This window comes from Apostichopus japonicus, chromosome 20 (genome assembly GCF_037975245.1).
Source record: "Apostichopus japonicus isolate 1M-3 chromosome 20, ASM3797524v1, whole genome shotgun sequence".
In the NCBI taxonomy this organism is placed as follows: Eukaryota; Metazoa; Echinodermata; class Holothuroidea; order Aspidochirotida; family Stichopodidae; genus Apostichopus; species Apostichopus japonicus.
This window is the reverse complement of record NC_092580.1, coordinates 2,071,889-2,099,532: the sequence shown is the minus strand read 5'-3', so window position 1 is coordinate 2,099,532 and position 27,644 is coordinate 2,071,889. Positions and strand designations below refer to the sequence as shown.

The window sequence follows — 27,644 nt, the reverse complement described above, 5'->3', positions numbered from 1 at the left end:
CAGCTGCACTGTTATGATCAAGCTCTAACACTATTCACTGAACTGTAACTTGTAAGTAGATGACACAGACATTGCATGCTGTGCAACAATCTACGACTGGAAAACAACGGAGCGAACGAAATGGCAACAAGAAAACCACAAGGGTATACGCTTTTTGGTAGGGTGAATATTTTATGAAGTGTTCTATCATAAAAAAAATATGCCGTCGAATTACAATGCGTACAACCTGTTTTAGGTTATAATGGTAGTATTACTGTCAGATGTAGCAGTAGAATAGGCTCCGCTAGGCAAGCCTGTAAGAATGTGTGCTGTGTGCATACTAGAGTGTTACTGTGTGTTACTGTTAGCCTAGCCGAGAAAATGCTCAAGGGAGGTGCCACGAATTGTCACGGACTTGACAAGTTGGATTACCATTGGTTATGTTGAAGTGAAATGGTGAAATAGTTGTTCAAAATTTAGTGGACAGCAACAGCTGTGATTTGATCATAATCCCCACACATCCATAGGCCTAAGTGTTTACAGGCTAGTCTTGGCTATAAGTTGTTTATTATTACTGAGACAGCAGGGAGACACTAAAAAACTATGGTAAGCAATCACATTAATAAAAAGGAAGTTTGGCCCAACCAACAGTCTGTAGGTCAAGTGTATGCATTTATTTCAGTAGCCTTGTCAGACTTATTCGTGAGCATGATTGCATGAATGTCTCGTACCGCAATATGTAATTCTGAAAAAACAGTTCTCTGGAATTAGTGTTACAGTTAGAGTTTATATCAGTGAGTATCATCAAGTATAACCAAATGTTAACTACGATTATGAAGCTATTTTCCAACAAGTTTTGTTTAAGAGTTTACACTGCATACATATTGCCAGACAGTAATAAAACCAACATTATGTGTCTTTCCTCTCTACAGTAGTTTGATGATTACATTAAGTCCAAATGTTATGAATTTCCTGTATTCACACAGTCAAACATGACATGTTTAGTTTTGCAGAAGGCGACCCATGGACTAGGTATGAGATAGACGTCACATACCAAAAGTGATGCAAGATATGGATCGTCCAAAGACTCCTACTTCCGAGATCCACAAAGCAGCAAGGTCACCATCCAAACGGTCTAAGACAAAATCCAAGGTCTGGAACAAAGTCGTGCGGATGACTCATAAATCCAAAAGTAGCGGCAACAATGTACAGACTGTTATGAATGGTGTAGCAACAGGAGAAATAGGTGGAGCGGCATGCCTGCCTCATGACAACATGGATGTGGAGGATATTCCATCATCCAACGACTCATCAACAAGCACGAGCAGACAATTCTCGGACTGGAGTTCATCATCTGAGAGTCTATATCATAACGGTTCTCCGACTGAAAATAGTCGCTTCGTCTGCAAGACTTGCAACACCGGAGCGGTGGTATTTCAACCGTGTGTGAAGCCCAGTCTGGTACGTTCCGTCTTGGGGCCTTGCATGAACTCTTCTGACAACCACAAAAAGAACAGGAAAGGCAAAGGGAGAACGGTAAAGAGGAAAAGCCAGTATTCATGCGAGGAAGACGGAAGCAGTCTGGAGGAGACTTGTGGTGGTATTCAGGTCGAGAGCAGTTCAAATTCAGAGGAGTGTCACTGCCCATCTTGCTGCAGTTGTCAGTCAAACTTTAGATCACAAATCTACAAAAGCTGGCCGAGAAAGTACGACTGTCCGTTGAAGACGTTTGTGATAGGTCAAGTGAACAGGTCTTTTGACAGAAGAGGCTTTTGTAGTTCCGATGAGAACTGTTTCAGTTCAGTTATGTCCAAGCAGGCTGTCGTCAGGGTAGTACCTAACAGCTCTAAAGTATGGAATGGCTGTACAGGCCACTGCCGTATAATATCCAAGGTCACGCAGAGTTGTTGTTGCGCCCGTCAAATTGAATATGAGAGGAAGTCTCGTAGTCTACCGAATAGAGCTAACCTTAACCGTTCGGGCATGAAGTGCAGTCCTACGGATTATATGAACCAGTCAAGCGAATGCAATCAGATGTTGCACTTGAAGTTACCTTGCTTTCAAGACAGAAGGAAGAACCAACTCTTAGGTGTGGATGGAGCTGTGTACAAAGAAAGAATGGAGGTTAGTCCATATCATTTGCATAATCGCCATCGCTGTATATTTTCAAAAAATAAAATGAGAATATCTTGCGTCCAAATTCAGGCTATTTATTAGCTAAATGCTGGTGGATTTGCATTTTGCCAGTAGAATAAAGAAGCCCTCCCATTTTGATGTCAGTGCAAAAATAATATTACTTTTGTATTTATTGAAGGAAAATGCAAATGGGAATTTGATTTTAAGTGGTAGATGTTTAATACAAGGGCCTTTTCAGCGGCGTAGGAAGGTACTTTTGAGTGGGGGGGCTGAAGACTGATGGCTGGCTTGGGGAGGGGTCTACCCCCTCCCCTTTGGAATTTTTTTGCATTTCCAGGTGGCCTCAGATGCAATTTGGTGCAATATAGCACACTTCAACACCCACTCCATTTTGTAAACTTAATTTTGTATTTTCACCTGGCCTTAGATGCAATTTAGTGCTCCAATTGAGATTTTCTTTCTCATTTGGAAATGAAAAAGGGGTTTTCTGACTTGCGAAGCGGGGGGGCGGAATGATACTTCCGCCCCTCCACATTTTTCACTGGGGGGCTGGTGCCCCCCAGCCCCCCCCCGGTTCCTACGCCCTTGGGCCTTTTTGTAGTAAGTGACTAAAAGTGAGATTCTAGGCCTGACTGTTGAGATAAGTTTGACAAGGAATAATGTTATATTTTATGACAACTTCCTTGTCATTTTATCTTAACACAATATCGTTAATATTTTTGGCAGTTGTTATAAAATGTAATTTGTTGGATGTACTGTGACATACTGTAAGCAAAGGAGACCGAAAAGTATTGCACACGGTATGAACCATACAAGGACAATCAATTGGACTATGTGATGAAACTGCAGAAATGATCATTTCTAAAGTGCCACTAATAAACCAGTTAGTTGTGTTAAATTATGTAAAGCAGAGATTATCACTGTATAAATGGTAGTTATCAATGGATTCAATCTTCGCTACTGCAGATCATACTGGTGGAGAATTGTATTCTGTATGAGAATGCTAATGTAGCAGGCGATGTGGTCAGAGTGCTTGGTGCTAAACATTTGGCTTGCTTCCAGTGGGATGAAACTAATGATAAGACCTCTCGCAGCACTAAGAAACTAAGAGATCACAGGATTGGGGATGTTATCTCCCACAATATTAGTCACAAACACACAATTTCTACAGATAATTTTTGGTGCGGAATGTAAATGTTCATATTATAAAACAGACATGTCTGTGACAATATCATGGGCATCATTCAGTCAGTACTGCGTAATGAACGCATGGTGAAGAAATAGCTTAAACTTATATGTTGTCTATGTAAGTGGTTTTGTATGATCATATGATAGTCTGTACAAATGTCACTATAATTCCTCTGTTCACTAGAAGTCACGTTAATGGAAGTAAGTGTCAATAATTAATGGATTTTGGTTCTATCAGTAAAGAGTCGATGTCAGGCTCATTGTAAGTCATAGTGGTATTTGGTCTTTTGTCTACATATTATTTATGAAATCCCTGTCGTACTGTAGGTCTGTTCTTTGCAGTGCTAATTTTATATTGCCAGGTGTGACCATTTTTTCCAGTTTGAAATCAGTTTGATCTTCTGAAAATGTTTGATGGCTGCTTTTCTTGACAAAGTTTTGTTTAGGGCAGCAGTATCAGGACTACTATAATAGGCCAGACAGGCTCCTTTCAATAAATTTGCAGAGCAAAGGGCTGTTATTGCATCTAGGAAACAGCTGTGCAAAGTGGCAATATGCTAGAAACGGCAAAATGTACAGTGTGGCATTGTTTCTGTATGTATACCAAACGTTAGCATCTTCAGAATTTTCAACAACCGAAAGTGCTACGCAAATTCTAGGCATTTGCTGCTATATTACTCTTTCTTTGATGCTATGAGCTGTCACACTTCTTGTGTTTGGTGTCTGGTTCTACATTCTACATGAAGTTGAGCAACTATCATCACAGCACTCCAAATAGTGCAAGTTATTAATCCTTTACTTGACATTGAAGGATGTGGCTAATGTTGTACTTATTTAGTGTGACATCAGAGAGTAAGTAGAGTCATTGTGAGTGGAGACACTACACAAATGCTGGCACAACAGCTCTCAGTTTTAATGTAAAAGAAGAATATATTAATATTATTAGAGATACTGTCCAATGTTACACAACCATGATCACAGCATTATGTTACAGGAACCAGTGTTTCGTATACGTGCAATCTGGAGTTAAACACATGCCATGTGATCATTCAAAGCACGCCTTGAAATTGTATGTTACATGCAAGATATTGACCTTCTGTGTCATGTCAGTCATTACACTCTTCATGCTCATAACATTTTGTGTATTCATTTTTTGTGTGATCTAGTTCCACTCCTCTTTGCGTTTCTTCATTCTCATACACTTTTAATATTCTTCTTCAGCTTGTCATGAGCTGGTTCCATGAGTTCAGCGATCAACAGAAGAACAGCATGATGAAAACACTCTTGGTAATGTAAACCTTTTCAATTGTTCTCTCAAACTTTTGTACGAATCTAATCACAAATAAATCTCTGCCCGTAAAAACTATCCATTGTGCAATACTCTGCAAAAATGTGTTTTCTGACTTACAAACTGTTTCACACCTTCTTTATAAATGTCTCATGTCCTGTTGTCCCCTTTTCAGCTGTTTCAACTCTTCCCTCCCATTTAAAACTTGTGTTATACCCTCTTTCATCATGTTTCATGTACTGCTCATTTATAAATATTAAGATTAAACACTATGATATCATCTTAATACAGAATTCATTTCTTTCGCCATGTCACCATATTATAATTGTTTTACTGAAAATTTCCGATACAATCTCATTGTGACTGTGACGCCCAGATTTATTTAAATGATTCTGAATGTGAGCATGACACATGGATTCAGGTTGTTGAACATATGGTTTTGCGTTGCCTGAGCAGGTTCACAGTGTGAAGCGCTTCTAAATTTGTTATGCCTGCTGTATGTGTACTGTGCATTTAGAGGTTCAAAATTTACATTCATGATAGGAGTTGTGAATTATTAAATCCCCAAGTCTGTTTTAATGGTCAGATATTTTCAGTCATCTCAAAATGTTAATTATTCGTAAATCTGAACTTCCAGTGTTAATGCACCATATGGATCGATCTCTTTTCAGCTTTTATAAGTTATAATATATGTACAAACTGTTGACTATCTTGGTAGGAGAACATTGCACTGCCAACTCTAGTATGATGTGTATACAGTAGTACTGTAGTAGGTTCCTCTCAGTGGGGAAGCTAATAGGATGTGTGCCAACAGGATATATACTGTATACATACTTTGCATAGTCTGTTTATGTAAACGAATAAAAAGTACTTAAGCGTCTAGGAAATAAATGATATTATCAAGTAGGGATGCACCGGATCCAAATTTTTGGATCCGGCCGGAACCGGATTTTGCCGGATAGTACATGAGACCCGGCCGGATAAAATCCGGCCGGAACCGGATTTTTTCATTACACAAAAGAAAATCATTAATAAGAAGTAGAAGTATGAAACAAGGAGCAAATCTTAGGTGAGGTATATGCATATTATAAAGAAGGTGAAATTAAGACCCCATTTATGAGATTAAATATGACTGGAAGTGGTGTAATCTACTGTACATTCTTTAATAAAATAACTACAATATAATTGTTGACAAGCGTGATACAGTACAGTATGTAAATTTGTTTGCTGGAAAAATACTGCATACTACCTATGAAGTTTGTTTTAAAACAGGAAGCTACATTTCACAAATCTCATACTTCATACTGAATAAAAAGATTATTTAATTGTTGTAATAACACTACTATCTGGATTTAGAATTGTCTTTTATTATTCATTATTTGGTAACAAATTTTTACACTGCAATATTATCTGTAAAATAAATAAAAAAAGCATTGTATCTTTCCAGTGGAAGAAGAAGTGGAAGAAACTTCTTATCTATCTTTTATCTATCCTTTAAAATGGAATTGAATGTTCATTAGAACACTTAATGATTTAAGTTTTTCATGAACTTTTAGGAACTTTCATGGTGACAAGAGATATATCCAAGAGAATGCCAACAATAATGGGAAAGTAAAGATTCAATGGAACAGTATTTTGACTGATAAGTATATGAATGGTCTATTTTAACTGCACAATATTAAACTGATGAAGGCTGCAAGAAATGATTTCACTGCAAACTGTATTTGTTGTATATAGCTTCATATTATAACAGTAGTTGTATTATTTTGGTTGATCTTTAGAAACAGTGGGTCAGACCATTGAGAAAATTAAATTAAACTTGTTAAACCTAATTTTTCCTTACTTTGAATGTTTTTATTAATTTTTGGAAATAGTTTACATTGATTTAAGTTAATACCAACACCTTTTTAAGGAATAATTCAGGCCAGATTTTGAAAAAGATCCGGCCAGATTTTGAAAAAGATCCGGCCGGATTTTCAAAAATATCCGGCCGGAACCGGAACCAGATAATTCCTCACTATCCGGCCGGATAGTCCGGCCGGACCGGATATCCGGTGCATCCCTATTATCAAGACACAGGAAGACATCTGACTGTGTATGTGTACATGATTTGCATTTTGTTTGTCATCTTTGCTTAATACTGAGTCTCATTTTCAGGTATTCAGAGGTCTGATTTATGAGGAGTATAGGCCATTCTGTTCCCTAATGTCATTAATTCCTTCCTTTAGACTGTTAGAAATAGCATGTAAAGGGTATCATGGTTTGGTTTCCAGTGGACATATACCTCCATGCTACTGATAAACGGCTTGTACAGTAGATTTCACTTCATGCCAGGTGAGTCCTGCACCAAATATATCCATGCCCTGCTAGGCATCTTGATAAACCTCTGTAATCATTAGGACCACTTTGAAAATGTGGAGAGATGTTTCATACACCAAGAAATAAAATTGAAAAACAATCTACGCTTTTGCTAATAACTTTTGCTAATAACATTTTGTTGTTGAAATATATGAATTGGTGTTTGCGACCTCTTTATTAAATGTGATCTTGCAAGATGTGTCTAAATTATATGCACTTGTCTTCTATTGCAACTTGCAAGCTATGCTAGAAATAATTAACCACAGGCAGAAACCTTCCAGAATAAAAGGGTATTAACATTTTCTGTGCAGAAAAGGTGTGGTAAACTAAAATTCTTCTTCTGTGCAAATTGTGAATTTTTTACTGGACATACAAAAGTTGGCAAAGTTGATTGATTTCTTGGTTTTCAGGAACAATGTGATTTACCACAAATGCACATGCTGTCCGTTACCATGGAGCCCATTCTTCATAAACACTGCCCACACAATTGCCAAGATCTGTTGTCGTGGTTACCTAAGAGGCTGTCTCATCTTATTTTGTCTTACCTTGATCCTGGTGAGTAGATTTAATTTCACTTCAAGGTGGCAAGCAACATCGATATTGCAATTGTTTATCTCTCATTGATTGTGACGTGATGGTACTCCTCTTGTGTACTGTGAATGTCAGTGGCTTTTTGCTAAAGTTTCTCACCAAAGATGAAAAGAGATCAAAGATGTAGTGGAAAAGCCAAATTAAACTCCACAGAGAAAAGTTGATTGCATTGATAAATTGCAAGTGCAGTAAAAAGTAGTTGAAAACAATCACAGTTCACATAAATGTTGTACAAAGTGTGGAGAGGCCCTGGCAGTAAGTAGAAGAATCCTATTTCTTTGGTTAGGGTGAAAGGTCAAAGGTTGTACATGATACTATTACTTGCTAAATTAGTCTTATACTCAATAAAAAACAAACATTCTCGGAGCCAGTAACAGGTAAAATTTTGAGTTTCTTGTTCTTTTCATTTCTGTCTGCAGTAAGTTTGTGTCGCTGTTCATTGGTCAGTCGGTCGTGGTATGAAATGGCCAACGAACCTGCCCTCTGGAAGACGTTCTGTCTCCATCCAAGATGGCGTCTAAGTAAAGGAGAAGAGCAGAAACAGATTATTAACCATATGTCATCCTATGTCTATGTAAGTATATAGATTCGTGGCATATCAGAGTAAACCCTGTATGTCACAAAACAACCATCCCCTTGGTAGCAACTTTAATTTCCAATTATCAGATTATATCAGCTTTAGGTTATAACAGAGGCCGAAAACTTCAATATCCTTAAAGGAACATCATTTCTTGAGCATGATTGCTAATCCATTTTGTCTGGTATGTAATCGATGGAACGCCATCATGTTCATCCGGAAAAAAATTAACGATGGACTCGAAATAAACTGTGATATATAAACTTGGACACACGAATTCATCACTTTTTTTACATACCAAGGAGGTCAAATTTTAGCTGGTGTTGACTGACCTGGTTGGGTTAAATTTGAACTTTCAAGAAATTTCAACATTTCATTCACCTATTTTCTTTGTGAGGTTTTCTATTCAGTCCAGATCCCCAGATCTGGCAATGTTATTGCCTCACACAAGACAGTAAAATTTCTACTCAATTCTGAATAGTACTTTTACAAAATGGTCATTTAGTCTCTGTTTCCAACATGAATTAATGTTATACATTACACCCAGAACATACTGTCATGTTGTACTACAAGGTTATATTCATCTCAGGTTGTAAACATCTACAGGTGAAAGTCTTGTTCCTGCTAAATTCTGTTGTTGTAAACGGGTACCACATGCAACTGATGCTTGTACAAGTTTCAATGCATTAATGACATATCAGAACTTCCTGTAGCAACTAGTAACCAATATTATCACTTTGTTGATAGACATAGACACAGTTGCTGTGGAAAATGTTTAATCCAAACAGGATGTTTAAACTAGAAAATTGGTCAGAGGTTAAATACATTGGAATTCCTTTCCTCGAACATATGTATAGTGGAGGTTTACAAGACATCAGTGAGTCTCGTAACAGATTGAAACCTGCTAATCTTATATTAATATATATTAGTATATACTGAAAGTATGAATATGTATGTGTATTAGATCATCCTGCAATCAGAAACTTGCGAAGAAGCCATCGTTGGCTAAATCAAAGCCGCAAGCTGACCAAAGTCAGTCTCTTAGATTCATATTTTACGTCCATGATTATGAATTGTCAATTGTCAACAACTCTGTATAACTGGACGACATACATTAATCTTGGAGTGACTTGAACTCGGGACCTTATGATTGAAAGCCACCGGCATTATCCACTGAGCTAACACTCCTTAAATACTGTAGCATCAGCTAATAGGAAAGAATATTTAACATCATGCATAGTAATGCATAGTTAATGTCTAATAATCTGAATCAACACTTGAGACAAAGTTAGATATGCATAGCTAAGTGAGGGTACTTAGAATAAAATGTGTCTTCTCCAGTATAATGGGAAATCTCAACAATCATCCACTTAAGTTTGTTGTTTGGAGATTTGCTCATTTAGTCACGCAATCATAAAGGAAAGTGTACGTGCCAACACTTAAACAAAGGACCCTTGAATATGGCCAAGTTTTAAGATCTGGAAAGCAAGAACTTTTAATCAAATCAGATCAAACCAATCGCCTTGTTCAGGATAAAATGTGTTATCTCCAGGATAATGGGAAATCTCAACAATCATCCACTTGAAGTGTGGTTTGGAGATTTGTTTTATAATTTAGTCACGCAATCAAAATTTTTCTTGTTTGAAATGGTACGTTTCAGCACTTTGTCGAGGATCCTTGAATATGGCCAAGTTTCAAGACCTTTTAATCACATCCATTGCTTTGTTAATTAGTTAATTATATTTGTTACTTTCTCTTTACTCTGGTACTCTGTAATACACATTTTTTATTGACATAAGTTCACATGTTGGTCCACTTCCCCATTTTCGTAGCTAGCTCTGGTGCTGAGATACCCAAAGAAAAGAGGAAAGCTTACACATTTGTTAAAAGGATAACAACTTTGTGCAGTGATGTCATACTTTGTGATGTTATACACAGAGTTACAAAAAACACATCAAACCATCCTTTTTTCATTGTTTTTCACTAAGTAAACTTTGTGTGACCTCTCCACAATTGATGACAAGTGCTGCTTAAGTTTAATAGAGTCTCTGTTGATCATACCTTAGCAATTTAACATTTGAAGGGTTCCATTCTTTCCGTTGTAAGAGGGAGCAGTCTCTTGCCTAGTCCGTGTGTGACATCACAAACAACTGCAAAATGTACCCTTCCAAATAAAGTTAATCTACTGCACAAATGTTATATCTCAGCAAGGCAACAAGCCATGAACCTGGCCAATCAAAGCGCTTCGTTTCACAAGCTCTTTGTCATATGTTATTGTAAATTTCAGACTTTACTATACTGTACCTTTCAATCCAAGTAAAAGTTCCCAGCTTTTGTTTCTTCTCAGATAGGTTACATACAGCATAATATAATGTGACATAAATATCATGTGCTAACCTGTACAAGGTAGAAGAACACCATGTCATGCCACCTTGTATCAAGTCTCAAATGTGCCTGCAGAAAAATCATCTTAAGTTATCTTAATCGGTGTGGATTTCTTGTAACAGATCATCAACCTGTGCTTATTCTGTAATATTGAAAAGTACTTTTGGATCTGCACATCTGCTTGTAATTTGTTAAACTACAAAACAAAAAACCAACTAAATTAGGTATATGCATTTACACAATTGCAAAGATTCATGTACACGACATTCATGGTAGCATTTGACCGCACATATCGATGGTTGTTTACAAAGACATCAAAAATAGTTAATTTATCGTTTCCTGCATCTATTTTCCAATTTACCATTCAGCATGAAATGAATCTGACTCTTGAGAATACCTGAAATACCTCTTGTCCTTACTTGTTTAGAGACAGTGGCCTTTATGAAATGGAAATTCCATTGGTAGACAAAGTGACACTAACATGGAAGAGAATTTTTTTTTCACACAGTTAGTTGAAAACCCACATCTCATTACATTGTTTTTCTTAACTCAAAATATGGTTTTATTGAATGGAACCTGGTTTGGCTGGTTAAACCCTCAATCCTTCCTAGGGTATAGATCATAGAGGATGGCATGTGATGTCATAATGGCAAATGTTCTTTAAAAGCTTTACTCTTCTATTGAAGTTTCCTATTTCTTCATAGACACATTATTTTCCTCTTTTGAGGAAAAACAAAAACAGTTTTTAAGTTAATTCTGATGTGAATGACATCATTCACTTTGCTGTTGCCAAAGTCATTCACAAAATACCAACAAATTAAAAGAAATCATATCTTTGTAATATGAAGTGATATGAAGATGACGTTTTGATGAACAAATTGATGAAAAGTTCCTCCATATTTATGAAGCAAATCAATTTCAGCCACCATCAACATATCCTAGTAGTTTTCATAGATGTGCATTCATGCAAGTTTATTCATAGAAGTGTATTCATACAAGTTTATTCATACAAGTACATTCATGCAAGTGTGTTCATACAAGTGTATTCATACAAGTCTCAGTATAAGTAGTACTACTCAGACACTCATGTTGAAATGGAAAGTGCAACAGTTTTAGATTTGATAAAGAGCAGTGACTGCTATCCATGGTTGCCAGTGTTCACTGATTACTTACAGTAACTGGGTTTTCTAAATTATCGAGTGGAAGAATAATTAAAACCAAATCTTTGCTTCCCCTCGGTGTTTAAACTTCGGTTTCTCTTTTAAAACATATTTCTTGCCAATTTATTAAATGAGTGCCTTCTCATCTTTTTGCAGTGGAAGCAGGTTTTTGCAGAAAGATTTCGACTCTGTAGAAACTGGCTCGGCGGTTTGTGTACTGTGAGAACATTCGAGGGGCACACCCAAGGCATATCCTGTGTCCAGTTTGATGATACAAGAATTGTTAGTGGATCCTCTGACAAAACCATCAAGGTATTGTAATTTAAAAATCTTAATACAAAGCTTGTTGGCTTAACACCTATACTAGAATTATCCAAAGTCTCTTAACATAAAGTTATTTATGTTTCACCAGTCACCAGACTAGGTTTCTTGCAAATACTTCAAAATGATCCTGCAAAACAATGTATGAATATTCAATGTGCCACCTTTTGTTGCTGATCAGGAAGACTACTTTGCATTTTACAAGTCTGTTGAATATGTAAACATTAAATCAGTTTGTCCACTATTCACTTCCAGGTATTAGTATTGGCTATAAAGTTCATTCTGTGGTTAGGGTACTGGTTTGTTCCTTGAGAACTGAGTGTATGTGTGTGTACAAAGGTAACTAGCATATACACATCCTTGATAATGGTTGTATATTAGCCATCAATTGTTATTTAGCTGGGTATTTTGTTTACTTCAGCTCTTCATTTATTGAGTGGATGCTAGCCAGTCCTATACATTAATACCTATGTTAGCTTCACATACCGTTACCAGCATATCGTGCATTTTCGTGATAGAATTACTAGATTACTATTACCTCTAGAGATGTACAGCAAGTATTAGATTGTATATATTAATATCTAGGACAGTATGTAGTTGCTGAATAACAAACAGCTGTTTATCCAATGTCCATGTATGGTGAATGGGGTATGGCTTAGTTTCTGTCTACTGGTAAAGTTTGATAGAGCTGTTAAGATTGTCATGTGATGTTGTCTCTGATGTTAGTTACAATATGTTTCTCTCATTTCTGTCATTTAATGTCCCTGCTAGGTTTGGAACATCAGAACCAATTCTCCTTGGTCTGTACAAACACTGACCGGGCATTCAGGTACGGTTAGATGTCTACACCTTGAGGGTAACATGCTGGTCAGTGGATCTACAGACCGGACAATCAAAGTAAGTGTGCCGAGTCTGCCCTACACTGTACACTGTACATGTAGTCCGATTGTAGTAGTTTATATTGGATATATTTAATTTAACAGAAAACAACAACAGATGAACAAAGTATTCTTCTTTACATGTGATAGAAACAAAGGTTACACAAACAGTTGTGAAGTTTATACCTAAGGAAGGTAATTTTAAATTATGTCTTTGTATTAAATGTATTACAAAAGGGAAAATGTTGGAGGGTGTGACCATGACTTCATGATAACTAAAAGCAGTCTTGCAAAGAATAAACATAGATGCTTCCATTTTGACCTTCTCCACTTCTGATGTTACAAATACACCAATGTACCAGCTAAACTATGTACCGCACACAATACGCTTCATCCTACAATATAGACTTCCAGACTGTCGGAGAGCAGCCGATAGTCTGGTAGATGTTCTAAAAGTTATTGACTGTCTCAAGGTTTTGAATGTCTGTTTTTGACATTGATGCAATCAATTCACCAAGTATTTTGTCTTTTAGATGTGCGAACTTGAAAGAAGACAATGGATTACAAACACAGCCCGCTACTTAATTGTAACCCATAATGTTTGTTTGATTGATTCTTCATTTTGTGTTCACTGCACAACATTAATGTTCATTATGGTCATTTAGCTTTTGATGACAGTTATTTTTCTAGTGGCCTACATATGTTTGTTTTATGCATAGATGGTATGTAGTCATGAGAAGCCTATGAGAAGAAAATGTGTGTTTTTTCTCTTGTTTTTTACAGGTATGGGATCTCTCTACTCAGAGCAGTTGGTCCAGCATCGCCTGCAGGGTTACCATGATTGGACACATGGACACCGTTCGTTGTCTCCAGGTAGACGATGATAAGGTGGTCAGTGGTTCCTACGACAGAACTCTTAAAGTTTGGGACATCAAGACCGGAAACTGCAGATTTACACTGAGGTACGCACATCGCTGGCTAATGTAACCATTTGATACTTCTGATTAATGTTTTTGTGAGGAATACGTATGATTGGTTGCTTTCAGGGATCATATTGCCTGTCGGTGAAGTGTAATTATTTAGGTAAATTGCAGCAATGGATTTTTATTTTCTCGGAGAATATTGGTGGCTAAAATATAACAGTAACAAAAATGCGCACCGGTGCCTTTTTGCGGTTTGACTTCTGTGACATGATACGCTACCGGAAATGACAAGTGAAATCGAAAGAGCGCCTGCGCAAACACAAGGAACGTATAGTGTGTGTATGTGTGTGCATATATGGTGTGTGTGTCATGGGAAGGGGCTCGAGAAATGCGAACCCCCAGTGCTCAGTTAAGCTGTAATCTTTGCAGTACTCTGATAACCTTGTCTTCAGGGATGTGCCCAGGATTTCCTGAGTGCCAGGTATACTGATCGCCGTCCTGGGGGAGGGGTCTAAGGGGAGGGGGTGTTTCAATTTTTGAAGGTGCTCAGATGCACAAATGCTGGCACTTGTGTAGCTTTTTAAGCACATACACAAGTACTAGTTTTGCTAACAATTTACATTCTTTAATTTTATAGTGAAATATATTACGTACCTGGTAAAAGTTATTAGTTTGTTTCAAAGAGATTTTACCAGGGACCGATTGAGAGCCATAAGTAATGTTTTTCGCACGAGTTACTGATGCATTATTAGTCTGTAAAATTTTGGCATAGGCTAGGCCAAATTTATGTTGAATATATTGTTAGGAATGTCGGGATTTTGGATGAAAGTAGTGCTGGGCGGGATTCACAAATTTTAAGACAGTGCTGGGCGGTAATTTTTTGTGCTGGACGGGGCCGCCCAGTGTCGGCCAGCGCGGGCACATCCCTGGGTCTTTCATGTTGGTGATTAATATGCCAGAAGAATTTACTTGAACAATCAGGGAGCAAAAGTGAATCATGGTTGTAGGGGACCTTAAAAGAATAGTCCAGAGGTTATTCATATTGATGATAGGTAACCCCAAGAGGGGTGTTTGGAAGCAGGACCCAGTGACAGAGGGCCTAGAAGTATTTTGTGCTGTCTGGAAATAGTAAACCTTTGTGATATCAAAACCATGGTAGTTCTGTAAATATTTGGAGGGCTTGTAGTAAGTTTAAAATGTCGTTTTCTCTCAAGCTTTAAATCAGATATGTTTATGCTTTCATGAAGTTTTGTGTTGTAATTTTTGGGTTATCTATCATTAACACGAAAAAACTCCTGGACTATTCTTCTAACGGTCATAAATATGGCCCCCAAATATGCTTACAAGTCTGAAAATGGACAAACATGCTCAAATTCCAGCCAGTATTTTCACTGCCAGTCTTAACGTAGTTATCCACTATGAGATCTTTGTCTGTTTGAACACTATGGGAATAATTCAGAAGATCAGAAGCCTTTAAGGAAGTACTTTTGAAAATGTTTAGCAGTCTTAAGCATGCTAAAACATGCTGCCAATGCTAATGACCTTTAACCTAGATTATCGTAAGTTATTTTGATGTTATATCACTGTTTCCCTATACAATGTTTATGTTACTCGGCATATTAAGTGTACTGTTTCTACAGATATTCCTAACTGGAGTTTACTTTACTACTTTACAATCTTGTGCTGGTACATCATGGTGGTCTTTTGTTTTTTAGTATACTACACAGATTTTCACTCCACAATATATTTTTTTTGTTCCTTGACAGGGGGCATCACGGCGCTGTCTTGTGCTTACAGTTTGACAACGTAAAGATAATATCCGGTTCGGCTGATAACACCATCAAGGTCAGTACCCAATCCCGTTGTTACTTTTTGTTTATAAAGTATGCAACAAATTAAAATAATAATAATAATATTCATTTATATTACGCAACTATATGCAAATGCATTTCTATGCGCTTAACAATCACAATATTACCCCGGTCAACGATGACCTGTCAAGCATAGAGACAATCCCTCCACATGGCAGCAGCTAAACAGCGCCCAGCTGACAGTTTTTTCTCACAGGTCCCCATTTGTACACCTGGGTGAAGAGAGGCAATGGAGATAAAGTGCCTTGCCCAAGGACACAACGCAGTGATCTGGCCAGGACTCGAACCTGTGATCCTTAGATCACAAGTCTACTGCCTTGACCACTTGACCACAACACTCTCCTAGAAAGCTTTGTTCTGTCTAGTTTGTGATTTAATTTATTTCTCATTCCTGCCAACTCTAACAGGTTTACTAACAGTTTCATGTACCCTATCATGGCAGGGTCTCCATGTCTCACATGCAAAACTTTATAAATCCATCAAAGAAAGTTATAGCAGATTTGCATGGATTGGTGGATGTTTTCAAACAAATATGAATATTATTTGATGTGAGAACTTTCTGTAAAATGTCCACGTTTTCCTTGGATTATCTCCAGGTTTATACCTTTGGGGGTTGGAGGGTCTGGTTTCAGTATTTGCTCAGTCTTTTTGCTGACTGACTTGAAAATCTGACATATTAGTTGAGGAATTTATCACACCTGAAAATTATGCAAAATAGCAAATGTCATTAGATACACTTATGAATTCTGCTGAAATTCTGTGTCTAAAGTGGAATCTATGTGAAGGTGATGGCAGGTTTTGCTTCTGTGTGTGTATTTGACATTTGCTTGTAAACACCGTAACTCAAAAATTTCATGGTGGATTAACTTCATACTTGGTATGTGGAACCATCTCATTGAGTACAAAGTGAGTGCTACAAATAAGAGATGGAAATATCTGGTCTTTTCTGGTTCTCACTTAATTCTTGGACAAATTAACTCACTTGCTCTACATTAAGTCAGATATGTGGAATTTTGAGCATATGATATGGCAAGGACTCACAAAGCCAACTGGCTTTCTGGTCGCAAATTTAAAACATTCGTTTGGCATTTTGAAAAAGCTGGACAGGAATTTTTTGTTAATGACATCACAAGTTTTGACAAATTTAAACATTGTATTATATTACCTTGTAGATGATAAAATGTATTTTTTGGAAAGGGGCAGTGGCGTGTATGATAAAGACCTCTCTAGCATTGGTACATAATCTGAACGCTGTAATGGTTCGGGACACAGATTTCAGGAACCATATTGCAGCATACAGGTGCTTAAGGTAATTAAGGGTCAAAGTCTTCAAAATATTTCAATGACAAAAAATCTCTAGAAAGGAAACATGGATGTATCTCATTACTATGAGAATTTGTGATTATGAATATGAAAAGTCTCATTTGTTGTAAGAGGAGTTTAATGGTCATTTCTTGTCCCTTAAACAAAGAACAATATGTGGAAACCTTGCAAGCAAGATACTTAAGATAACATTGAATTTCTTCTCCATAATATGCTTTTGATCTCCTCATCATTGATAGATCTGTGTGTACTGTTAAGTTTGTGATCTGTCGATATCAGCTTGTTCGTACGTCTGTTAAACATTTTAATCTCGTCTAAATATCCTAGATTTGGAGCCTGAGGGAAGAAGTTTGCCTGACAACTCTTTCTGGCCACCAGGATGCTGTCACCTGCTTGCAGTTTGATGCAAATAAGATCATCAGTGGCTCGTTAGATAGAAATCTCAAATACTGGGACATTCAGACAGGCCGGTGTACTTCAACCATAGACTGGGCACATGCCGAGGGTCACACTGGTGTTGTCAGGTCAGTTTAAACATTTTGCTTTGTCCCCCCCCCCCCCCCCATGACTGCTCAAGTTTCAGTGTCAAGAAGTGCCTTGAAACCTATTGCAGTTTTTTGAGCTGGTTGCAGGGAACCATTTATCCAGTATCTCATAGCAAAATGCTATGTAAGATGAGCTAATTGCCATAAAAGTGCAAACATGTATAGCAGTTTTGTACTCAAGAAGAATATTATTTTATAAGAGAGAGATAATACTCAGAGCCTTGAAGACTGCCAGAGAAAAAAATCGAACACTAAAATTATTGCCTGGATTGTGATAAATGTTGATAATCTTTAATGATCAAATTCCATTTCGATCGAGTTTATTAGCTTGATTAGCAAAATTTCATTTCAATTAATGTAGTACAAGTTGAAAATTTAAAATTTGGTAATTTGCTTTTTGGCCAAACTTAAACATTTTCTGTTTGTCAAGAAATTCATTACTCAAAGTAGCTGCATTGATTTGATCTTGGTAATATTCTAGGGCAAAACTTTTTTTGAACTCTGAAAACATTGTCTGTCAGTGAAGGTCATATTGGTGTTATCCTTTGAGTTAATGAATGAATTACTTATTTCGTAACCAGAAATTCATTACTCAAAGTAGCTGCACCGATTTGATCTCAGTAATATTCTAGAAGCAAACAAAACTTTTTTGATTTCTGAAAATGCTGTTGTATGGTTCTATTCGACTGGCTGATACTTTCTTAAATATCAAGGATGGTTTTTAAATATTTGTAGTATTGTCTCTAGCATTATCAAAACCGTTTGTATCGTGTGAATAGTTTGCGTTTGAAGTGAAATATAACATGTAACCATTGATAGGGTTACTATATCTCTTTGATTGAAAATTGGGACACTCTGTCGTACGTTTAACAGCAGTGTTTTAACAATGTCATATGTAACTAGGGTTGGGCGATATTTGCTTTTTAACGTCACGATAAATAGTTCAAAAATTATCGTGATATTTCGATAATTTTTCCTTGTTGTTTTTAGTGTGTTCGCAAACACACTAAAAACAACTGCCGATTTACCACCGGTGTTTTCGCGCAGCGAACACACCAACCCCTGTTGCGTGCGAGCATAATGGCGTGGGGTCAAGGGGCCCGCCTTAGGGCCCCAGTGGGGTTAAGGGATGGAACCCCTTGTGTGGGGTCCAGGGGCGAAGGCCCCGGAAAATTTTATTATTTTAGTATTTTTGCGTGTCTGGCGATAACAAACTTGCAGTTGAGGATTCAAAATACTAACAACTTTTTGAATCTAAATTGTCAAGAAACTGATGAAAATTTGAAAATGACAAGTTAGAGTATAGCTATATTATGTGATAAAATGAAAAGAGATTTAATCTGTCTTACAATCTTTAAAAAGTTTAACTTACAAAACTGACGATATTATGAAAGATACTATGTTCGACAAAGCCCCGTTTCTAGACTGCCTAACAATGAACAGTGTGCGCTATACGTACATCAGTTTACAAGTTAACTGCAGTGTTTACCCCTACTTAAATATCACGGTAGGCTACTGTACATGTGCTGCGGATTTTCCCAGGTAAATTGCCAAACAACCCCCCTAACACCTGTTTGTTAACATTTTTGGCACGTTTCCAAAAAACTTTTTATGGAGTAAACTATTTTGACTCCACTCTAGAATTAATTAGGTCAGTCAGTAAAGGATCTGTAATTTATGCGAAATATTATTTTAGACGTTTAAGAAAATTTATATCCCCGTAACATTAAGGTAGGTAAAACCATGGAGGTAAAAACACACCTCAAGCCAACCGACTCATCCGCAGGAACAAAACAATATGTTCCCCATGATACACGAGGCACAGTGTATACCATACAGACAGCACGATATCAAGGCCCCAGTAGCTACAGTATGGCCATCTTTATGAAAGTATATCTTGCAATCCCATGTTTTAGGCCATTTGGCATGATTAACTAAATGTTAAATATTGTTTCCATGTCCTTGTAGAAAACGTCAACTTCGCAAAATACAATTAGTTGTGTTTTTGTTGTTACGTGAGATTCGTAACCAACGAAGTGGTTAGGCTATGTACTATACTCCTAACTATGGTAGGATATTTTTTTTCCTTTTTTTGTGGAAATTCTAGAAAATACTTTCTCTTTCCCCCGCTTAACAGCAGATGTGGTCGTATGGTTTATTCATAAATGGGTGTACTAGAGCCTTGTTTAGTATTTTGCTCGATCTTTCGTAAAATTTGAAAGGTGTACCAACTTAATGTTCGTGCACATTTGGTAATTTCTCTACTGATTTTCGAGGTTTTTTTCTCTATACAGTTAATGTTGTAAAGGACGGGTTTTTTACGAAGTTCAAAAGTCAGTAAATGAAGTTGATAAACTTTATTTTGTTTCAACTTTCTTAACCATGGAATGCTAGAATAAACATTTACACATAAAACGGAGAAAGGATAATCGCATTTTTATCCACACTTATTTCAAATTTCTTTCACAAGAAATTATTGTCATTTGTTCAATCCTCAAAAAATATCGTCTTGAAAAAAAATTATCGCGATAATAATAATTTTCGATATATCGCCCAACCCTCTATGTAACGTTACTAAAGTACTGATAATGCAAAATAGCTACACCAATGATAGTGTTAATAGTCTATTTGTTGCAACTATGTTGTCCACATACCTGTGCTATTCCCACCAAGCTTGTAGGGCTAATATGCAGCCCTCACTCAAGTGTGTGTGTTGAAACGTTTATATCGTTATATATGAATACTACATATGTACTCTCTTTGGTTATGTATCCATAGATACTGATAGTTTGAAATGTCACCATGACCTGAAGCAAATTGGGCAATTATTTTGCCGAAGGAGAAAATATATTTTGAAATATTGATAATTTAAAATTGTCACAGATTGGTACCATAGGTGAATTGGAAGCCAACAAGTGCATAGTTGACACTGAAAGCAAAATGTTGTATCTAATTTTTCACTTGATTGTTTTGAACTTGGATTGGATAGGGTGTCAACTTAACTTAAAGGGCTGTAAATTAACAATATGCCAATGACTGAGGTGTGTTCATTCGAAATTTATCCCAGTCTTGAAGTAGGAAACTGGATTTAAATTTTAAGGAAAAACATAACAGAATATTTTTGGTGTACTTTAATGACATCACACCCGTTTGCTAAAAGTTAATTTTGGGCTCAAAACATGTCCAAATCAAGTGCTGTTATCTGGAAATGGCAGGTAGGAATTGAAAGCAAACTTCACAGGATGCTATTACATGTTCCTCTTGCATCGGTGTAAATTTTACCTGTGCTATCATCCTTTCAACGTCTATCTAAAATTGGTTTACTTTGACAGATGTCTTCAAGCGGACAGTTGGAGGGTGGTCAGTGCGTCCGATGACCGGACCATCAAGGTCTGGAATTTTGAGACTGGTGAGAGGCTGGTCACACTACAACACCACTCAGATGGCGTGACATGTCTGCAATTCAACAGTAGTAAGATTGTGTCTGGTTCATATGACAAAACAGTCAAGTTATGGGACTTTGGTTCTGTTTAACCTCACAGATCTGAACAGAGAATACATGTTGGTCAACCCCAGTGTAGTATAATTGAACCTCTTCAAGTGCTGCGTGTGTGGATTAAATTATATTAGCAAAGCATTCAAGTTACACCTCTTTCAAACTATATTTATTGGATATTTATGGGATGTTTTACTGTATCCTTTCAGTGTTGCATATAAACAATATTACCTAATAGACCTGTCTGTGTGCATTAATCTGTAGCTTTCATTGTTACACCAACAATATTGTTACACCTCAGAAATGGACTTTTGGCTATTTCATTACTCAACGTGTGATTTGGTATGACAAAATTGTCGTTTGAGAATGAATCAAATTTCATTGACCGATATAAAAGATACAAAAGCGTGTCTACTCGTAAAGTTAACACTTTAATGTTCTTAATATGTTGAAGAAAAAACTGAGTTAAGTTTGTTTGAAGACGAAGCTATGAGAATTGGCTACAACGTTAGGAATGACTGAGAAAATTCTACGTGAAGTGAAGCAGATAAAGTATAGTTTATAAACATTACAGCAATAGTCACAAAGTGTTACATAATAATTTAAGAATAACTGTACCGAGGAGGATATTTTGAAGATTAGCTGTCTTTATGGATTATTGGAAGAAACTTGGTCTAAAAACATTGATGTTAAATAATATGTATACATGTAATCAAATAGCCTATCAGCATGGTGCTTGTGTAAGTAGTAGTGAAAAATTATCAGATATTTATCAGATTACTGTATCACTTACAGACGTGAAAGATGATATATATATATAGGAGATCTCAAGTGTGCTGTGATAGACCCTGGTATATAAACATCTCTGCTATTGGTGAGCAAGTTATGGGTATTTCTCTGTGTGTTACTGTTCTACCAGTGAATCTGTCAATGTGTGTTTCAGGAAAAAACATTCACAAAAAGTTGTGTATGTTAAAATGCCATTAACAGACAGGACTATGAATTAACACACAAATGTTGAAGTCTGTCTTAAGGGTAAGGAAAGGAGAGAGAGAGGGGGGTGGGGGGGAGGGAGGGGTGGAGGTTGGGGCAATATAAGTTGCCCATTTCAGTACAGATTGGAATACATTTCATAGTTTCTTTCTTTCTTTGAAGAGAGAAAGGCGTTGTGGAAATTCTAGAATTTGAAAGCACACATGGAGAATTCTTCTTTTAATGAAAATTAGTGAATCAGATTTTCCTCAGTTTAATAAAAGCTGTCCATTACTTTACATTGTATGTTCAAATGTACTTTAGTTGCTATGTGATGATTTAGTGAAATGGAATGAATAGAACATAAGGTCAGTGTAGTGGTGATATCTTTGACATGTTGTCACTTTGCTCTAATGGATCCTGTGATATACACTGTAGTGAATGCAGCATCTAAATAAGTTTTCAGGTTGCAGTAACAGTCATAGTATTTATTATGTTTTGTTTCTTGGACCAAATAGAATGGATTGTGCCAAACTGTTAAATAAACAACATTGCACATACCATCACACTGACTCGTGATACTCCCTTGACATAACAGTAATGCTGTCATAATCATACAGTTATAGTATAGCTGTAAGAGGACTGGGGGTTGAGAGTGTATCAGTTCAGTCTGGTTTTCATTACCAGGCTCTGTCTTGAGTGACTTTTATTTGAAATTTGTCTATGACTTCTTTGTTGATATTAAAAGACACTAGGATTCAGTTTGGGAAAGCGTGTTATATTGTTCATTATGCTGCAAGGTTACAACAAATAAACCAGAATTTAAATTGTCAGTATCTATCATATATCTGGTAATTGCTGAAATGCTGAATCAAGAGATGTTGGATTCACAATAGTTTGGTTAGTTGCAAGTACTTGTTAGCAAACAGTAGAGTCAAGTCTTTGCTACTTTTAAACTAAGCAGGAAAATGGATTCTATTGTCAAAAGTCTGGACCAGTGTCTACTAGTGCCAAGATGACTTGCATGTTCATTTCAAGCCTGTTTGACATTTAACTTTTCATTAAATATCTCCTTATGGAATAAGGATAAAACAGTTGTTGACCAAGGTTTTATTTTGAGGTATAGTTTTGTTAGTTATTGTGCACATCAGTACTATGCAGCAGTAAACATTACAGTAATTGATTTAACTACAGCTCAAAACCATTCAGTTTCTGCATGTTGTACCTACTGTGACCTGTCTCCCATGGTTACGCCCTGTGGACAGTAGCTAAATCAGTGTGTGTAACATATCTGGCGGTGTTTAGAGCAGTAAGCCTTGATTGTAATCAAGTCTGACCGCCTCTTCTGCTATTAGCTTTCTCAACATCGCCATCACACACAGTCTGTGAGGCTCTTCCCACTTCTGATTGCTCAATGTATATTTTTACTGCGCAAAGAGGAAAGAACATTTCTCCACAAAATACTTTTAAATTTAGGATAGTAGGATAATGCATGTTTAATATTTTGACCATCTCCTATTCAGTGGTCATCTTCTTTAATCAGTACTGCTTTGTTGCTTGGGATTGAATTGACTTAACATTTTACTTGATCTGTGTGCATCTATCAGTCTTTATGTGTACATGAAATCAAGAACTGTGTATTTTGATCTACCACCCTGCTATACAAGGGTCTGTTATGGAACAATTCTTGTCCTACTATACTTTTGTGAGATGTGTGGTACATGTAATAGCCTTCTTACGGCTGTTTATAAGAATGTTATCTAAATGAGTACTTTAAATTCCCCCAACCATCCCTCTCCATCTGTATGCCTACTCCAATCCAATGTTCATGCTATAGATAGATATATATATATAGATATATACTCAGGTCAAATATTTGTAACAAAGTATAAACTGTGTACAAACTCAACGTTTATCCCATATATTCCTAATGCAATAGTGTCTTGCCTAGAGAGTAATTGATGTTTTGTAAGTGTTCATTGTACTTATCAATTAATTCCATTGTCCTCTAATTATGAAAATGGCTGTTGTACTATTCTTCAACTGAATAGTTATGTATTAAATGTGCTAAAGGATTTAACCCTGCTCCTGTAGGGTTGGTTGACCGCAGAACCCCCAACACAGGTTTGGGCCAGGAATCTGACCAATGTTCATTGGTGTTGAAACATACTGTCTTAGGCAACACCGTGCCCATGTAAAATATCATTGCTGTGAATCATTGGCGTAGGGGGGGGGGTGGTCTGCAGTTTTCAAACAACTCATTTCACACCCTGAAAAGAAGTTTTGTATTGTCTGTTTGCTGTATGTTTTGGTTAGCTTGATAACAAATGAAATGGAATGAACTGAGTCTGCACACTATGATCGAATGGTTAATATTCAGTTGAAACCTCTTAAATTGTTTGTACCAGCTATTAATATTCATATCTTTGTGAGTTCTCTGTTTTGGTGTTCATTTTTCTTTATAGTCATCGGCATAAATTGTACGTTTAAATTGCTACTGTAGGGTAGCTTTGAATGGTTCTCTTTTCCTAAAATGACTTTTCTTTTTCTTTCTTCTCTTAATTAAACTAATTCATTCCAATCAATCATTTACCTTTTCAGTCATACCAAAGGCAAACCAGGGTCTAAAGTTTAGTTACGATTTTGAAATATTTTTTTTGTGTGTTGCTGGTTCATGCTAAGGCCATAAAATCTAAAAGTACATGGTGGAGCTTAATGTTCAGCTTGGTTATATTTTCTTAATCTGGAAAAAAAGCTTGTTCTTTTTCGTTTGTGTATGCTTTTGTGAGGGACGTGGACTAGAATTAATGATTTTAAAAGAAATGGCAGGTGTTGTCATACATATTTGAGCAGTTAATGGTCTCCTATGTTTTGTTCTTAACCTTGTTTTAATGCATATTAATAAGTAGAAATAATATGTATTCTTCAAATTTTAATGCCTCCACACAGCTGTTGTTCTGATTTACTAGGCAAATCATTTGCTGGACATGAATGGATGATGGTGCCTTTGTTTCATGCTTTGTGAGTGTTGATAATTTGTAATTGGACAGGCACTGGTCTCCATATTGACAAGTATAGGGAGCACTGTGGACACTGGCTGGATGCAAACAGGCCTTGTGTGGACAGCACACAGAATTCAATGTAAGGTTTTGGTTGGAACAAAGCTGAACTTTCAATGTGCTCTCTGGACAGCAGAGCAGTTGGTTTATAAGTTAGTGAGGTGAAAAGTGGCATTAATAATCAGCAACAACACACATGTCCAGATCTTGAATTTTGTACAACCTGCCAGTCTTGATAGCATATTCCAATCGCCCAATTGTTTGAGAAATCAATTGTGTATCTAAGTAAGAATTGTTACAAATTTTGTAACTCTGGCTTATTCAAACAAGTTATCTGGTAGTGGTAGTGATGGCCAGAGGGTAATAAAGACAAGTGTTTGTATTTAATGCAATATCAGCTTACATTCCTTCAATGAGCTCTGTTTGCATCATTGTTTAATGCAATATTCACTTTGGAATGTACGGAGTGAGACATGGCAGACGATTGTTATTTCTCTATGGATGGCACAATACCTATTGTAGTGTATAGTATATGTGCATTACACTATCTGACAGGTAAATGCTCACTTATTTTGCATGCAGTATAATACAAACAGCTCTGAAGAAAGTTATATGTTCACAAGAACCAAGAAAGATTTATCAGGTTCATGGGACAGGTTAAATAGACCATGTGGAGCCAGCACAAATATGGGTTTGGCATACCTAAATATTGTATTGAATGTAGCATGAGCACATTGAACATATGCGCTGACCAAAGACCATGAATTAAAGTAACTTGCCAAATTTCCAAGATGTGATTGGTCCCTTAAAACATTCAGTCTTCCCTTTATCCTTTTCACTTACTTTTAACTGGACCATTTCTTTGTTACTAATTTTACAAGTAAAAAAAAAACTGAAGTAAATTATGACCAAAGTTCTAACCATTTTGAAATCCTTTTAAGTTGTGTTAAGTACTTATCAGTTAACATATTTTTTTGTCAACATCTGAAATAACAGATAAATCCTTTCCCTTCCTTTCTTCTTTTGATGTATTCACTTTGTAAATGCCAAAGCAATGCTCAACAATTTTCCTTCTGGTGCACAATCATATCCATATAACATCATTCATATGGAATAACCCTGTCATTGTAGATATATATATGGGGGGTTTCTTTACAAAAATGCCTCCATATTACTAACTGGGATCAGTCAGAATAGTGAGTTGTTGTTCCCATATATATTTATAACAGGGTATTGTAAGTTTCTTTAAAGTTGAATAGTTGGTAGCTAAAGATTATTGGTCTGAAGATTAAAAATGTAAGCTCATTTACAATGCCGGTTTTTGGAGCTCATCTCCACACAGCCTAGAAGGTTTTAAAAAAATAAAACTTTTTTTTGTGTTTTTTTGCAAGAAAGATATTAAGGTGTCAGTGTGTTTACAAGATTTTAAGTAGCACTTGCAGCATCTGGGTGTGTTATCAATTATGACTAACTTAATTATTAAAATATTTGTCTCCTAGTACTGCGGTTACTTTACTCATTTGCTCACTTTAATTTGCCACAGAACCACCACATTAAACTTTCCAATGCAGATGAAGCTAGTCGAGGGCTGGGTATTTCTAGTCCCATTAGAAGCAGGAGAGTATTAGCCAGAAGGAACTGATAACACACCAACACTGGAGTATAACAGCAAACAAACTGGTCATTGCCTTACAAATAGCATGCTAAACCTGTGAAAACAAAACATTTCTGTTGTTTCTGGCCTTCCAGTTTATAGTATTCCCACACACTAAAGAGTACTCAGTGTGTAGTATTTGTACTTTGCAGATAGTCTAGCTTGCTCCTCAACTTTGACCAAGATTACAAGTAGTATCTCTTCCTTCAAAGGGACTTGGTCTCTTAGAACATTTGACTCAACGTCACACCATAATCATCACTTGGTTAACCTCAATAGAAAGGTACTGGGATCAAGTTTTGTTTGTTTGGCTTTAATATTCTTGTGACTCTGCTTATAAAGTTTCGCTGTGTGGGCAACTGCTGTCAGGGTGGGGGTACCTGCTGTCAGGGTGGGGGCAACTGCTGTCAGGGTGGGGGTACTCTAGTGACATAGACTCAGTCATAAATGGAGGCAATAACGATGACATATCTAAGTTCATATTCATTGTTATACATCAAATTTAGGAGAATATAACAATCAAAGTTTGACAGTGTTATGCATTTGGTATGTATCACTGCTGGTTTTATTTTATCATGGTAAGTTAATGCTTTTAGCCACCACTGGTGGAATGATTTACAGAGGTTTTTCGTTTTTTTACTTTTGATGGCAAGTGTGTAATAAAGCTTTGGCACAAATATGAGTACTCCATTTTGTTAATGTTTCGTTGTCATCATCTTCCCATCGTAAGCATTCAATGTATACAGTTAATTTGTCTAGATCCGCTGGCACATGGGATACTGATGGTATGCACAAAAGTATTTGTGAACTAGTTGATAGATGGATGCTCCGCGTATAATCAGTTGAGAGTGGATCAGTTTAGTTGTTTGATTTTCATTACCAGGTTCTTTCTTGGGTGACTTCTCTTCCTGAAAAGTATCAGCTTAATACAGGTCATTTC

At 36.6% G+C, this 27,644-nt stretch overlaps 1 protein-coding gene across 1 annotated transcript; it reads left to right on the top strand.

Annotated features, from left to right (window-relative positions):
• LOC139961030 (uncharacterized) lies at positions 1–27,386 on the top strand. The gene is made up of 11 exons (XM_071959840.1): positions 1–157; positions 985–2,103; positions 4,525–4,590; positions 7,360–7,504; positions 7,960–8,114; positions 11,819–11,974; positions 12,755–12,880; positions 13,645–13,823; positions 15,551–15,629; positions 17,306–17,502; positions 20,856–27,386. The coding sequence occupies exons 2-11, from the start codon at positions 1,042–1,044 to the stop codon at positions 21,055–21,057; spliced, it is 2,367 nt and encodes a 788-aa protein (XP_071815941.1). The 5' UTR covers positions 1–157; positions 985–1,041; the 3' UTR covers positions 21,058–27,386.
• The last annotated feature ends 258 nt before the right edge of the window (positions 27,387–27,644 follow it).